At 36.2% G+C, this 15,173-nt stretch overlaps 1 protein-coding gene and 8 non-coding genes across 9 annotated transcripts; all 9 read right to left on the bottom strand.

The window, feature by feature from the left end:
* Positions 1-8,305: 8,305 nt before the first annotated feature.
* On the bottom strand, positions 8,306-10,054 carry LOC149686197 (uncharacterized). Its single transcript, XM_089871103.1, has 3 exons — positions 9,238-10,054; positions 8,800-9,044; positions 8,306-8,752 (listed from the first exon to the last, which is right to left on the bottom strand). The coding sequence occupies exons 1-3, from the start codon at positions 10,052-10,054 to the stop codon at positions 8,306-8,308; spliced, it is 1,509 nt and encodes a 502-aa protein (XP_089727229.1).
* A 2,790-nt stretch (positions 10,055-12,844) lies between these two features.
* Positions 12,845-12,917, bottom strand: TRNAM-CAU (transfer RNA methionine (anticodon CAU)). Its single transcript has one exon. It is a non-coding gene; the product is annotated as a tRNA-Met (tRNA).
* Positions 12,918-12,984: 67 nt separating this feature from the next.
* Positions 12,985-13,057, bottom strand: TRNAM-CAU (transfer RNA methionine (anticodon CAU)). Its single transcript has one exon. It is a non-coding gene; the product is annotated as a tRNA-Met (tRNA).
* Positions 13,058-13,405: 348 nt separating this feature from the next.
* On the bottom strand, positions 13,406-13,478 carry TRNAM-CAU (transfer RNA methionine (anticodon CAU)). The gene has a single exon. It is a non-coding gene; the product is annotated as a tRNA-Met (tRNA).
* Positions 13,479-13,825: 347 nt separating this feature from the next.
* On the bottom strand, positions 13,826-13,898 carry TRNAM-CAU (transfer RNA methionine (anticodon CAU)). The gene has a single exon. It is a non-coding gene; the product is annotated as a tRNA-Met (tRNA).
* A 347-nt stretch (positions 13,899-14,245) lies between these two features.
* TRNAM-CAU (transfer RNA methionine (anticodon CAU)) lies at positions 14,246-14,318 on the bottom strand. The gene has a single exon. It is a non-coding gene; the product is annotated as a tRNA-Met (tRNA).
* Positions 14,319-14,385: 67 nt separating this feature from the next.
* TRNAM-CAU (transfer RNA methionine (anticodon CAU)) lies at positions 14,386-14,458 on the bottom strand. The gene has a single exon. It is a non-coding gene; the product is annotated as a tRNA-Met (tRNA).
* A 207-nt stretch (positions 14,459-14,665) lies between these two features.
* On the bottom strand, positions 14,666-14,738 carry TRNAM-CAU (transfer RNA methionine (anticodon CAU)). The gene has a single exon. It is a non-coding gene; the product is annotated as a tRNA-Met (tRNA).
* A 67-nt stretch (positions 14,739-14,805) lies between these two features.
* TRNAM-CAU (transfer RNA methionine (anticodon CAU)) lies at positions 14,806-14,878 on the bottom strand. The gene has a single exon. It is a non-coding gene; the product is annotated as a tRNA-Met (tRNA).
* Positions 14,879-15,173: the final 295 nt, after the last annotated feature.

Below are 15,173 nucleotides of genomic sequence, written 5' to 3'. Positions count from 1 at the left end.
ATTTTTCAGGTCGTCAATCAAGTTTCTTAGTACAGCATTCCATCCAAATAATTTTAGGTGTGATTCTTTAAAAAGACATACTAACTGCATAGACGCAACTGTTGATCTGCGGTAGTTTTCTAAATTTCCAAGAGTATAGTAGACTCCAATTAATTTGTGGATGGATTTCCTCGAACCCAATGGATTGGCAATTTCAAACCCATCTTGGAATAATATAATTTGAATTTTTTCATTCGGTTTATTTTCATTTATGAGTTTGTTTCTTTTAAAGGAAGCTCCATCTGTAATATCACTTAATATGCCACTATCATGGGCAATGCCATCTTTAAAACTTCTATAAACTGAACGGTCAGAGAGTAGGGAGGTTAGAGATTCAATAATTGGGACGTAATCCATATCGCACGGCTCTTTCCATTGATCCCAACCAAGCCTAATTGATACTGGGCTTACGTATCGAAATGTTTCTTTGAAATATGTTTTCCTTAAATATTCTGTTTTTAAGCCACTACTTAAAACACCACCAGACACAAACTTTTGAGAAAGAAGATATTTAAATTTCTCTATTTTTTCGTTACTAGCCTCGATCCCAACGTCTCTGAATATATCATAAACCGAATCTAGCACATTTTTTTTTTCACTATCAAAAATAATATTAAATTCATTAACAATTTCTTGAACTGTAGTTGATGGTATTAGATGTTTTGCCTCGAGTTTGAGCAAAAATTGGCCTAAATTTTCATGTATGTTTTCCGTATCTACAGGTGTAGCATCATAAAATAAACCCGAACTTCCTGAACCGTGTCCATTTAAATTACTACAGATGGAATCTTCTACATTACAACTTGTTTCTGGTTGTACTAAAGCTATTGAACCAAACTCAGCAATTTTGCTGTATTTATGGTGTCTCGAAACATGCGCTGTAAATGTGCTTTTAACTGTAAATTGGCCTGTTCTTTTACAGCCAAAGAAGGGGCAGAAAAACCATTCGTTGTTTTTAAAATGAAGCTTCATATGGTCCATGAGCAATTTTGGCGTAGAAAATGTTTTTTGGCAAAGTGTAATGGAGCACTTATATGCATGATTTCTGACGGGCATTCTTTCTGGTCCAGATGTTGTAGAATGATCTCTGCAAATGTAACTTCTTACACTAGATGGAGCTCCAAAATGTCTGTTACAGTTCTTTACGACACAAAGAAAACTAGCATTTGGGATATTTCGGTGACACATATAGTGTGATAAAAGGTGGTTTTGCGTTGAAAAAATTTTGTTACACACTGAACAGGTGTACAACAGGGAACCCATTCTTCAATTAATGTTTATAATTTATTTAGCCTGAAAGGTTTGGTTTTAAAATTCAGCCCTCATTATTTTTAGATTTAATAAATGGTGATTTTGTTATATTTCATTAATTTCATAACTACGGATTTTATTATACTTATGAAATAAATATTGTGTTTAACAAATATTAAATGTTATTTTTCAATACTGATTTCATAAAATTTAATAAATGAAGACTTAGTTCCTTAAATTTCATAATTAAAAATACAGATTCTATTTAATTCACCTTATTCTCTATCGCCGAAACCGGAATAAATTCGTCTGCCCTCTGCTACAAAAGCCAAAATAAAATCTTTCTAAAAATTATTTTATTCCTAATAATAATTATAAATTTCATTTTACTAATAATAGATAGTTTTCGCACATGGAGGATTCATACCATTTATACCAGGAGGCCGGGCTATCTGGAGGACAAAAACCCGTCTGCTTTTGTCCTCCAGATAGCCCGGATTCCTGGTGTAAATGGTATGAGTCCTCCATGTGTGAAAACTATCTATAACCAAAATATTAATATACAATGATTAAATGAATTTCCAATATTTCAGTGAAAATTTGTCCATCAAACATTTCTTTTGCATGATTCTTCTGATCTCCCCGTCCTACAAATCCAAATTAACTGGAAGATCCCTTGGCATTACTTGCTAAAGCGCCATCTTTCGAGAATGGAGCACAAAAAACAATCGGGGCGTTTATTCAATGCCACCAATAGCCAGAAGACGGTGTAGCAGACGACAAAGAAATTTCTTCCCGTTACACCCCTCAACGATTCCGAAATAAGCCTAACTTCCGGCGATAGGGATTAAGGTGGATTTACCAAAAACAGTTTCAATAAAATTTAATCAAAAAATGCCTTGCGCTAAGACCCCCAAAGACTTAAATTGGCTTCACCATGTGATATTCGTTACTCTCAACTTATTACAACATGCAATAACACTTAAGGAAAAGTAAATTTATCAAATTACTCACCACGTAAATATCTTCTTTTTCTGCGATCCAGTCTTCAAAGTTGATTTCGTTATTCGTAACCCTAATTACCCTATCGCTGTTACACAATGTTCGCGGACTTCGGATAAACTCCTAAAGCTATAGGGAGTTGGAAGTAGGGTGGAGTGGTGGACGGTAGACCACGTAGCGACCAGCGAGGGTTCGCCGTTGAAACTGCAGCAGTGCAGGAATGCCAGATTGAAAACCTTGAACCCGCCAAAATCAAATTGGAAAGAGCCCAAAAAAACCGCCAACTGTTATTTCGAAAAGAGCCCAAAAACTGACTAAGAATGTAAAATAAAGTGATTTTTTATCGATTCCTTTACTAATTCTAAAACTTAAATATTTAGTGAAACAAATCATAGTTATTTCTTTATGATTTTAAATACTCCGTTCCATTTATTCGGAAGATTGCCATCCCCCACTTAATAAAGCCAGGCTGCCAGATATCTAACCTGTGCAAAAGCGGTCAATGTGGTTTCGCACACTGAACGCATTGCCACTCTTTGGTGTAAATGCTATTTCCCAACGTCAGTAGTTAAGAAATCAGTTACGTATGGGAAACCTCTCTTGCCTTTTTTGTTGTTGTTTCATAGTTCGGAATACAAAAAATAGTTCTTCTTCAGCAATATTTCAATATTTTTCTCTTGAATACCTAGTTAACCCTTCGCTTAGCCAAAAGATCGATAGTAAAAACACGTTGTTAGTTATAGGGATAAGACCTTTTCAAAAACCACAAAATAGTGAAAAGTTGCGTGTCCATTTCAGAAATAAATATTTAGTCTTTGCCAACTGTTACAGTTTTCTTTGAATTCCCTCCTCCATGCCGGCAGTGTTGCGCACTCCTATAAGCCTAGCTTCGGGGGGGCGAAATTTGGGAGAATAAGACACATGTCGGCGATCCTATCCTATAAGTGAAGAATATGTCGTGTCCGACGGAGGTGACTTGACCATTCCGTCACCTCCAAAATAAGCCTCATTTTTTTCCCTGCCTACACACATACTGAAACCTGCTTAATCGAAGGGTGTATAATCAAATAAGTTAGATGTTTTCAAAAGTTTTGTATCTAGTAGCCCCAACAATCATGTAACACCCTGCCTTACACTTTATTAAATATCAAATGTAATGTCATGCACGCTCTATGTCACTGATATAGAGCATGCATACGCTTATTATTACAAGCAATGTGGCAAAGCGTTTGCTTGACATATTGCGTTTCATTAAAGGGAAGATGAGGAGGGAAATCAAATGATTTTTTATCGATTCTTCTACAAGACCAATATTCATTATTATTCAGAAAATATATCGGCAGATCGGAGCAAATGTGTTCCCAATTTCCGAACCGCGTTCGCAGTTCACAGTAATTCGGAAAATTGTACTTCATTCCGCCATCTACATAAACCATGCACTAGTCTTTCGTGTATACCACATACACGCCAACTGTACTTAATAGCTTCTAACACCACCATCATCAATGCCACCTCATGCCACATTGACACCAATCTGTCGTTATTGGCTTCTAACACGTCCATCACTTACTGATCTTCTGTCTATAAAACATAGACGCCAATCTGCAACATTGTTTCTACACCATTATCATCATTAGGGTTAAGACATACGAGTCTATCGGCTAGGATTACGAGAAACGTCTTGCCTCCCAATGGCAGTGCTTCCACCAAAAGTTCACAAAATTGCGCATTTTCTTGTTCTTTGGTGTGAATCAATCGCCTTATACACCCTAAATTTACAAAAGTCCTGAAATAGGTGTTCGCTTGAAGTCAAACTTCAAAGATAGCTATGTATAAAATTATTTTAAGAAAAACTTTTCTTAAAACGACTTAACTAATATTAAGGTAAAATACTGACGATTAAAATAATTAATATAAGTTATATTTATTTAATTATTTAAGATAAACTTCTTTCTTTGGAATGACACAAGTGAGAGTTTACAAAGAACGAGTAATGAAGATTGCATCTGAATCGAAACACTACACGCATCTCAAAGTTAATATAAAGCGAGTAGGATGAAAATATCTTTCACAAAACGATAACATTTTCTTTTTGCAGAATATTAAATGAAAATATTTTAAATATGCTTCGGCATTACGATTCTTTTAGTAGTTTTGTGGCTATAAAGCTCCGTTTCATCTCAATATTACAAGAACATCTTTTGATATTAATATTTCAAATTTGATGTTTACTTTTTAACTCACCTTTACTACGTTTATATATAGTGTAAACGTAAAATCAAATATCACTAGATAATATGGATGTTGAAATTATCGTCCATAATTGTGTTATTGTTGGGACTATAAATTAAAATACCTTAGACCTATTTCAAAATTGGCCATGTTTTGTGTCCTCTTTTAGGTGGTCTTAACGGTTCAGAGTGAGCCGATATATAAACACACACTTAAAGGGGCTAACCGGCGCTGTTGGGGTGAAGTCCTCCCTTAGTTCAGGGGGAAAACACCCAGCTCTTTGGCCATAAGAAATAGCGCCACCGTCGCGGTGGGCGGGTAAGCAATATGCTAACCAACAGTTTGACCCCCCCTTCACCCCAACAGCTCCGGCCGGCCCCTTTAAGTGATAGATATTAGATCCTATAATAGAATTACTGAGTATACATGGCAATCAATTAGACACTGAAACCTTTTCAAATGCACTTGGCCATATCTTGCCAAATTCGTACTATTTTTTCCGGTTTTTCTTATTGGCTCATTGACCTCTATTTAAAAGGTAAATTTTTGGTACAAAATGTTAACCCTCGAATCGGAGTGGTTTGTTTTGTTTTCCCAACTTGTTTTAATAGTAACCCTCACCATCCAATCTATCAACGCCTTGCCTTCCAGCGAACAAAAGACTCTCTGTTTACAGCGATAGTAGTCTGTAAATTAATCTTTAAATCAGGAGTTTTCTCTCCAATAGAATTAACGTAAAAAGGCGTGATATAAAATGCTTAACATTTGTTTAAAGGGAAGGTGACAGGAAAATATAGTGATTTTTTTTGGTTTTTTCTATTATACGACGTATTGGCAGAATGTATCATTCAGGGAATATGTCCCAATAATTATAGGAATCAAAATAGATTCGGATTTCATCTTGAATTATGCATCAACTACAGTAAAACGACTGTTGGGTTTAATGTTGTTTTACTGTAGAAAGAAGAACGGGGAATGACATGAATTTCTTCATTCATTTTTCCACTAAATATTCAATTTTGTTTTATTAAGCTGAGTCATCGTCGAGAATATTTATTTTTACACTGAATAAATTTTTTTTCAACGGTGTACCTTTTTTTAATGTTTGTACCGTCAGATAACAATAATGCGATTTCAAAGTAATTTTAACAGTGAACATTTGTTTTCCACGTTCTACAGTTTTATTTAATGGTTTGTTACTGTCAACAAAAATAACTGCATTTTGACCGTTGTTTTAACAGTCATGAATATCTTGCCGTTAATTATAATGGCAAGTTAACGTGATCGAGGAAAACACTAAATTGACTGTTATATTTACGGTGAAACTAGTAACATTCCTATGAAAGTAAATTTTACAGTGTTCTTACAGTTTGGTTACGGTAATTTCTTAGAGTGTTTAATCAGCCTAGGCCCAATAGAAGTAATAGTCGCAAAAGAAGTCAATCAAGGAATAGGATTAATAAAACTAGGATAATATGTTTTAATTGTGGTAAAGAAGGTCATTTTGCAAGAGATTGTTGGTCAAATAAAACAAATAAACAGAAACATAAGCAGTCAAGCGACAATGAAAGTAGACGAGCTCATTTCGCATCAGCCTTACTAGCGATAAAGGATAAGGAAGCCTGGATATTTGACACAGGAGCTTCGCATCATTTTTGCCATAAGAGGGAATGGTTCTCAAACTATAAGCAAGTAGAATCATCAGTAGAAATTGCTGAAGGTGGAGCTAAAGCTGTAGGCATAGGAAATGTCGCATTATCCATAAGAAATGGACAGGAAATAATTGATTTGATAGATGTCATACATGTACCTGGGTATAATAGAAACTTATTATCATTGAGAAAATTCGATATGAATGGATACAAGAGAATAGTACGGCAGTATACGCCACTCGGGTTCCCTGCGACCCCCCTTGCCGACTCCCATTGGGTTTATACGCCACATGTACCCCCTGCCCCCATTTTTTAACTCTTTTTCTGCGACCCCCATTTGGTTTATACGCCACATGTACCCCTTCCCCCATTTGGTTTATACGCCATAAGACTCTTCATTTCGGTTTATACGACATACAGGGAAAATCTTTTTTTATATATCATTCCATTTGTCCATAAAATGTTTCCGGGTTTCGAGAGGTAAAGGAAATCCTTTAAGATTAGTTTTTCTTCTAAGAAAAAGTTCAATTTCCATATCATCGACGAGACCGAATGTAAGATAAAGCGTTTTACTAAGATGAAATTTCGAATTAAGTTTCTTAAGACGTCCTTCCATCTTCTTTCTTTTAGTAACGGTAGATTCAGGGTTTTCGATAGGTCTTTTATTAGAAATTTCGGAAGACATTTTGGCGTGATGTTGCTCGTTCGGTTGTAAACTAGCGAATGTTGATTCGAAAGCGTTCGAATTCTCTTTTAATTATTGATCGGGAAGGGGGGTGTTGGGGTGATGTAAGCGTTTTCGTTGGTTCTTTTAATAAGTAAAGGTCCTAATAATATATTTATTTGATGTATTCTATGTTTAAATCTTAATTTATCAATTAAAAAATAATTTCTTCGATCTTCGTGGGGAATATGATATATTTTTATAACATTATTAAATTTAACCATAATTTTTAGTTTATGTATTTTTCTTCTTCTATTTTAGTTAAATCATGACAGGTTTTAAAAGATTTAAGACGTATAATATCGGGTACATCGGGTATTCTCGGTATGTTATTTGTAGGATATCCTTTTATAAATTTACAAGTAGGAAATTGTTTCCAATGTTCTTCGAAAGGGTCGGAGATTTTCATCCAGTTATTTAAAATACCGTTACAATGAAAACAACGTACATGATCACCATAATGTAAATAATAAAAGCCCGCTCTAGCTAAAGTTCCTTTATCAATTTCGGGGAAAGGAAAATGACAAAAACAGTGATATCTTTGAATTTCGTAGTTCATATTGGGGAGTCTAAATCGTAAATGAGAAATTTGTCGACGATGTAGAGATATTTATAGGAAGTTAAAAAAAGGTGTATGACGTCAAAATAAATAAGATCGATATATATGCATTTTAAAAATATTTAATTACAATAAAATTAAAATACAAAATAATTAAGAATGAACAATTAGAAATAAAATTTAAAAGTTAATATTTTCTTTGTTTTTATACAAATACGAAGCAAATAGTACGCTTCTCTCAAAAGCGCACGGTTTTGAGCGATGGGAGAGAAATCGATGGGGGAATAAACATTTAACGGGGGGCTCATCCTCAATGTCCGTTGCCTTAGGGCAACCAATTTCGTTTAAATCAATAACGTCTTTAATATTAAACTTTTCTTCTAAAAAAGCGCATTTTTCTTTTCCTTTAGAAAAATAGGTGGCAACGTCTCGCGTTGCGTAATTAAAGCATGCGGATAGTCTATGGGAAGGTACGTCACCATCTCGGAAAGAAATTCCGTGGATGTATCGGGTAGTATAAAAATTGGTTCGTCGGTTATCGGGATCTACGTGGTATTCATCGTACGGCGATTTGAAGGTCCATGAAATGACGGAGGGTGTTGATTCTACGGTAGCGATGGCCAATTCTTTAGGTATAAACGACGGACGCTTATTTTCTTTAGTTTTTCCCAAAAGATAGTCGAATTCTACCACGACTGATTTAGACATATTGTCGGAGAAAAAATGAAGATCCGTACCAGCGTAGTTCTAGTTGAAGAGTACGAATAGTCCCAATAGGGATAGGTCCTATTTATACTACCCCGAGAAAACAAAAGTGGCGCGAAGATTAATGCTAATAATACCCTGTCAACTATAGTAATTACTGTCGAACATCATTTTTGGTTTGGTAGAAATAATGCTTTTAAACATTTTGGATATAATAAATTCGTTTTTCAAAGGATCTTTCTTGAATTTTTTCATGAAAGAGGCGGAACTTTTTTTCTTAGATCTATGTAAAATATAGGCGATGCAAAAGGGTCCGCAAGATGAACTTGATAAGGATTGTAGTCTTCTTTTGTTATAAGACCATTTAGAAGAATTCGTTTTGACAAATATCCTGATTGATGGTACTACATTCCCAATAGCTAGTGAATCGAAGTAGTAGGCGTTTTTACGTCCGTCAAAGTATATAGCAATCCAATGAAAGCCTTCAGCCCTTTTAGGATCTAAATTTACTATTACCGATGAAGGGTAATTTTCTATTATTTTCGGTAACATGTCACTAGGGTAAACCCCTTTGAAATGTTTATAATTCTTTAAAATAGTCGTTATTTCTTGGGCATTCATTGTGTTTAACTAACAATAGAGACGTTTCTATTCTTGTCAATTTCTAGCAAAGATTGGAATTCCGAAAATACGATACAACTGAGTGTTTTCGCGAGAGCCTTTTTAAATCCTAGTTTTAGCCTCAGCTGCCCTTGTCGAACAAGGTTCCAATGATTTGTTTGACTAGCGGAATTATCTTGACTTAAATCGAAGCAGAATATGGCGTAACCAGCTGCAAATTCTTCGAAACTAATGTTTACTATAGTGTGTGTCAGAGCCGCTGAAAAGAGTATAGTAAGATCGTACGTACAGCCCCTTGTCAAAGTCAGGCCTTAAAGGTTTGGAAGGTATTTGTTCAGAGTTTGCAAAAAACGCTATATAATTAAGTCCGAAAGTTTCAAAATTTAAAGGGTTTTTCGAGAAAGACCCATTATATGCCTCGTGATCTACGAAACATACTAAAGACCTATTACGGTTGGGTCCTAAATATATATTTTCGATAGAAGTAGTTAATATGTTAGGAGAAATTATGAAAACTTTCGTTTCGGTGCGAGTGAAAGCGTATTGAGCCGCTTTGACACTTAAGGCGTGCTCGTGTGCCAATAATATTTTAGGAGCGACTTGAACTTTAGGAACGTACAGAATAGCTTCGACTATTTCGTTTTTATACACTTTTCCGTGTATAAAAAAAAACGAAGATTTGGCTCTATAAAGTTTCAATCTTAACCCTACACCATTAATTAAGAGTTTTGAAACGTTACAAAAATCCGAACAAAGAGCAAAATATGTTTCGAATTCTTTAGATTTCGCGCAAAACGATTTTCTTTTTAGGTATCCTTGGTTTTCCGTTAGAGAATCCATTTTCCCGGCAGTATCTTTATAGAACATAGCCGTTTGTAAATGAGAGTTCATAGCGTCGGAACCGTAAGTCGTTATAGTAGATATAAAGGCGTTAAAGGCGTACATATTAGCGGAAGCCGTAACGAGACAATCTCCGACGTATAAATCTACTCTTTCAAATAGACTATGTCCGAAATTATTTACCGGACCTACGTTATCCGTATCGCCTATATCGTCAACATTTTCATCGGTTATTTTATTTCGAGTGTATAACATTATTAAAGAAGTATCGGTATATTCGTTACCCGTACCTGGGCAATCAAATTCGATAGGTTGATCTCCTTTCAGAGATGTTAAAGGTTGTACAGCGATAGTTTTTATATTTTCGACAGACGTTTGCGTTGGAGGAATTGTATGTATGTCCAATTCCGAAAGAACTCCTTCAGCCATTTTTAATTTTTTTTTATTTAATTAAAATTTGGAGAAAATATCACGTGGCGTCTTAAACGCTAGTTTTCTTTCAACTGATTTCAAATGATTCTTGACACGACGTTTTATAGTATTTTTATTCTTCTTCTTCTTCTTCTTTAGGCTATCTTTTTTCTTAGTAGTTTTTCTTTTTTAAGACCAGATCCGTATTGTTTTCTAACATTTTCTAACGTTTCGGTAGCTCTTCTTTTAACGGATTCTTTAAGATTTTCGCCTTTAACCACGTCGCTTAAAACGTTTTGAGACGTGCCTATTAATTGTTTTCCAACAAACTTTGCTCCTTTCACTAGAAAAGGGGCGTTTAGAAGGGAGAGGTTTTTTGATTTTTTCTTTCTTTCGTTTGCAAGCTTTTGAATGTATTTCTTTTTTCCTCGCGAGTTTTTCTTTTTCGTTTTCTTTTAAAACGTTATAGAAACTGTTTGTATATATAATTTCTACTAAAGCTACTTCCCAATTTTTATCGGAACTTTCTAAATTAATAGGATTAGGTAATTTTGTAATATACGACGAGATTTTGTTCGAAGGGAAAAAATCCATAGAGGAATCACTCGGTAGCGTCAGGTAAAATCCCGATTTGTTCGACATTTTCGACTAACACCCAAGAATTTTGAGATTTGGGTAAACCTAAAAATTTCACGAAATATTCTAGTTTTCCTTTACGTTTTCTTTTCTTGAGAATAGATTCTATTTTGAAGCTACGAGGGTTGGAGCATTTAATGAGTTGTTGACTGCTGAAATACCCTTTTATATCTGAACCTTCCAAATCTTGCAATTTATGTAAATGTGGAACTCTCGATTTTAAAATACCGACAATTTTAAATACTTCGATCGAAAAGTTTCCTTCGAAGGCCGATTTCAGTTTCGACACGCGTACCCCCCAATTGAAATTTGGGAGTCTCAACGATTATTTTCTTCGTTTTCTGGTCTTTTTTATAAATATTTTTATAAACTCTTAAAATATTGGTAGAGTTGACGTTATTCGGAGCCATTTTAATACTCGAATGATAAGCCGAATTATAGGCGTTAAGAAAATTATCAATTTGATCGATGTATCTGTAAGTATTATAATGGGTGAAATATTTATGCATTCGTGTTTTAATCGTTCTATTGAATCTTTCTACGAAAGGGGCGTGGTGAGGTTCGGAAGTCATCGTGTCGAATTTAATATTTCTTTATTTAAGAAACTTTCTGACTTTGAAATTAACAAACTCTTTACCCGAATCGAAATAGATTTTGCGAGGCGAATTGCTTTTATCCGGAGAGAACATAACTTTTAAACCTTTCAATACTTCGTCGGCCGTCTTTCGCTTTAAAGGGACAATGAAACCTTTTCTAGAGAAACAATCTATACCCATTAATAAATAATTGAAATTATCAACGACCTTCAGATTATGAGACTGACGCGCTACCTATTGCGCTATCGAGGCTGTTATTAATCATTTCATCTCTTTATCAATCAAGTATTTAATAATCGAAAATCAGCGCCAAAATCTTGCGCCGAGTGAGGATCGAACTCACGACCTTCAGATTTTGAGACTGACGGGCTACCTACTGCGCTATCGAGGCTGTTGTTTAAACATTTCACATCTTTATCAATCAAGTATTCTATTAACGAAAATCAGCGCCAAAATCATAATTCGAGTGAGGATCGAACTCGCGAACTTCAGATTATGAGACTGACGCGCTACCTACTGCGCTATCAAGACTGTTATTAAAACATTTCACCTCTTTATCAATCAAGTATTCTATTTACGAAAATCAGCGTAAAAGTCATGCCCTGAGTGAGAATCGAACTTACGACCTTCAGATTTTGAGACTAAAGCGTTACCTACTGCGCCATCGAGGCTGATATTAAAACATTTCACATCTTTATCAATCAAGTATTCTATTTACGAAAATCAGCGCCAAAATCATAACTCGAGTGAGGATCGAACTCGCGACCTTCACATTATGAGTCTGAAGCGTTACCTACTGCGCTATCGAGGCTGTTATTAATCATATCATCTCTTTGTCAATCAATTATTCTATTTACGATAATCAGCGCCAAAGTCATGCCCTTAGTGAGAATCGAACTCACGATCTTCAGATTATGTGACTAAAGCGTTACCTACTGCACCATCGAGGCTGTTATTAAAACATTTCACATCTTTATCAATCAAGTATTCTATTAACGAAAATCAGCGCCTAAATCATGCTCCGAGTGAGGATCGAACTCACGACCTTCAGATTATGAGACTGAAGCGTTACCTACTGCGATATCGAGGCTGCTAGAATCACACGTCACCTCTTTATCAATCAAGTATTCTATTTACGATAATCAGCGCCAAAGTCATGCCCTTCGTGAGAATCGAACTCACGATCTTCAGATTATGAGACTAAAGCGTTACCTACTGCACCATCGAGGCTGTTATTAAAACACTTCACATCTTTATCAATCAAGTATTCTATTTACGAAAATCAGCGCTAAAATCATAACTCGAGTGAGGATCGAACTCGCGACCTTCAGATTATGAGTCTGAAGCGTTACCTACTGCGCTATCGAGGCTGTTATTAATCATATCATCTCTTTGTCAATCAATTGTTCTATTTACGATAATCAGCGCCAAAGTCATGCCCTTAGTGAGAATCGAACTCACGATCTTCAGATTATGACACCAAAGCGTTACCTACTGCACCATCGAGGCTGTTATTAAAACATTTCACATCTTTATCAATCAAATATAATATTAACGAAAATCAGCGCTAAATTCATGCCCCGAGTGAGGATCGAACTCACGACCTTCAGATTATGAGACTGACGCGCTAACTACTGCGCTATCGAGGCTGCCAGAATCACACGTCACCTCTTTATCAATCGAGTATTCTATTAACGAAAATCAGCGCCTAAATCATGCTCCGAGTGAGGATCGAACTCACGACCTTCAGATTATGAGACTGACGCGCTAACTACTGCGCTATAGAGGCTGCTAGAATCACACGTCACCTCCTTTATCAATCAAGTATTCTATTTACGATAATCAGCGCCTAAGTCATGCCCTTAGTGAGAATCGAACTCACGATCTTCAGATTATGAGACTAAAGCGTTACCTACTGCACCATGGAGGCTGTTCTTAAAACACTTCAAATCTTTATCAATCAAATATAATATTAACGAAAATCAGCGCTAAATTCATGCCCCGTGTGAGGATTGAACTCACGACCTTCAGATTATGAGAATGACGCGCTACCTACTGCGCTATCGAGGCTGCTAGAATAACACGTCACCTCTTTATCAATCAAGTATTCTACTTACGAAAATCAGCGTAAAAGTCATGCCCTGAGTGAGAATCGAACTCACGACCTTCAGATCATGAGACTAAAGCGTTACCTACTGCGCCATCGAGGCTGTTATTAAATCACTTCAAATCTTTATCAATCAAATATAATATTAACGAAAATCAGCGCTAAATTCATGCCCTGAGTGAGGAACGAACTCACGACCTCCAGATTATGAGAGTGACTGGCTACCTACTGCGCTATCGAGGCTGTTAGAATAACACGTCACCTCTTTATCTATCAAGTATTCTTTTTAAGAAAATCAGCGCCAAAATCATGCCCTGAGTGAGAATCGAACTCTCTACCTTCAGATTATGAGTCTTAAGCGTTACCTACTGCGCTATCGACGCTATTATTAGATCACTTCACCTCTTTTTCAATCAAGTATTCTATTAACGAAAATCAGCGCTAAATTCATGCCCGGAGTGAGGATCGAACTCACGACCTTCAGATTATGAGACTGACGTGCTAACTACTGCGCTATCGAGGCTGCTAGAATAACACGTCACCACTTTATCAATCAAGTATTCTATTAACGAAAATCAGCGCCTAAATCATGCCCTTAGTGAGAATCGAACTCACGATCTTCAGATTATGAGACTAAAGCGTTACCTACTGCACCATCGAGGCTGTTATTAAAACACTTCACATCTTTATCAATCAAGTATTCTATTTACGAAAATCAGCGCTAAAATCATAACTCGAGTGAGGATCGAACTCGCGACCTTCAGATTATGAGACCAAAGCGTTACCTACTGCACCATCGAGGCTGTTATTAAAACATTTCACATCTTTATCAATCAAATATAATATTAACGAAAATCAGCGCTAAATTCATGCCCCGAGTGAGGATCGAACTCACGACCTTCAGATTATGAGACTGACGCGCTAACTACTGCGCTATCGAGGCTGCTAGAATCACACGTCACCTCTTTATCAATCGAGTATTCTATTAACGAAAATCAGCGCCTAAATCATGCTCCGAGTGAGGATCGAACTCACGACCTTCAGATTATGAGACTGACGCGCTAACTACTGCGCTATAGAGGCTGCTAGAATCACACGTCACCTCTTTATCAATCAAGTATTCTATTTACGATAATCAGCGCCAAAGTCATGCCCTTAGTGAGAATCGAACTCACGATCTTCAGATTATGAGACTAAAGCGTTACCTACTGCACCATGGAGGCTGTTCTTGAAACACTTCAAATCTTTATCAATCAAATATAATATTAACGAAAATCAGCGCTAAATTCATGCCCCGAGTGAGGATTGAACTCACGACCTTCAGATTATGAGAATGACGCGCTACCTACTGCGCTATCGAGGCTGCTAGAATAACACGTCACCTCTTTATCAATCAAGTATTCTATTAACGAAAATCAGCGCCTAAATCATGCCCCGAGTGAGGATCGAACTCACGACCTTCAGATCATGAGACTAAAGCGTTACCTACTGCGCCATCGAGGCTGTTATTAAATCACTTCAACTCTTTATCAATCAAATATAATATTAACGAAAATCAGCGCTAAATTCATGCCCTGAGTGAGGAACGAACTCACGACCTTCAGATTATGAGAGTGACGGGCTACCTACTGCGCTATCGAGGCTGTTAGAATAACACGTCACCTCTTTATCTATCAAGTATTCTATTTACGAAAATCAGCGCCAAAATCATGCCCTGAGAGAGAATCGAACTCTCTACCTTCAGATTATGAGTCTTAAGCGTTACCTACTGCGCTATCGATGCTATTATTAGATCACT

The sequence above is a fragment of the Phalangium opilio genome, unplaced genomic scaffold (genome assembly GCF_054372755.1).
Source record: "Phalangium opilio isolate 3A_F unplaced genomic scaffold, DU_Popi_V2 ptg000032l_1, whole genome shotgun sequence".
NCBI classification, from domain to species: Eukaryota; Metazoa; Arthropoda; class Arachnida; order Opiliones; family Phalangiidae; genus Phalangium; species Phalangium opilio.
Note: the sequence above shows the minus strand (reverse complement) of the source record. Positions and strands in the feature narration are given on the sequence as shown.

Coding starts and splice junctions, on each gene's coding strand:
- LOC149686197 (XM_089871103.1), bottom strand. CDS start 10,054: ATGGCTGAAGGAGTTCTTTCGGAATTGGACATACATACAATTCCTCCA. Junction 9,045..9,237: donor TATATATTTAGGACCCAACC/GTAATAGGTCTT, acceptor TACTCTTTTCAG/CGGCTCTGACACACACTATA. Junction 8,753..8,799: donor AGAATAGAAACGTCTCTATT/GTTAGTTAAACA, acceptor ACTATTTTAAAG/AATTATAAACATTTCAAAGG.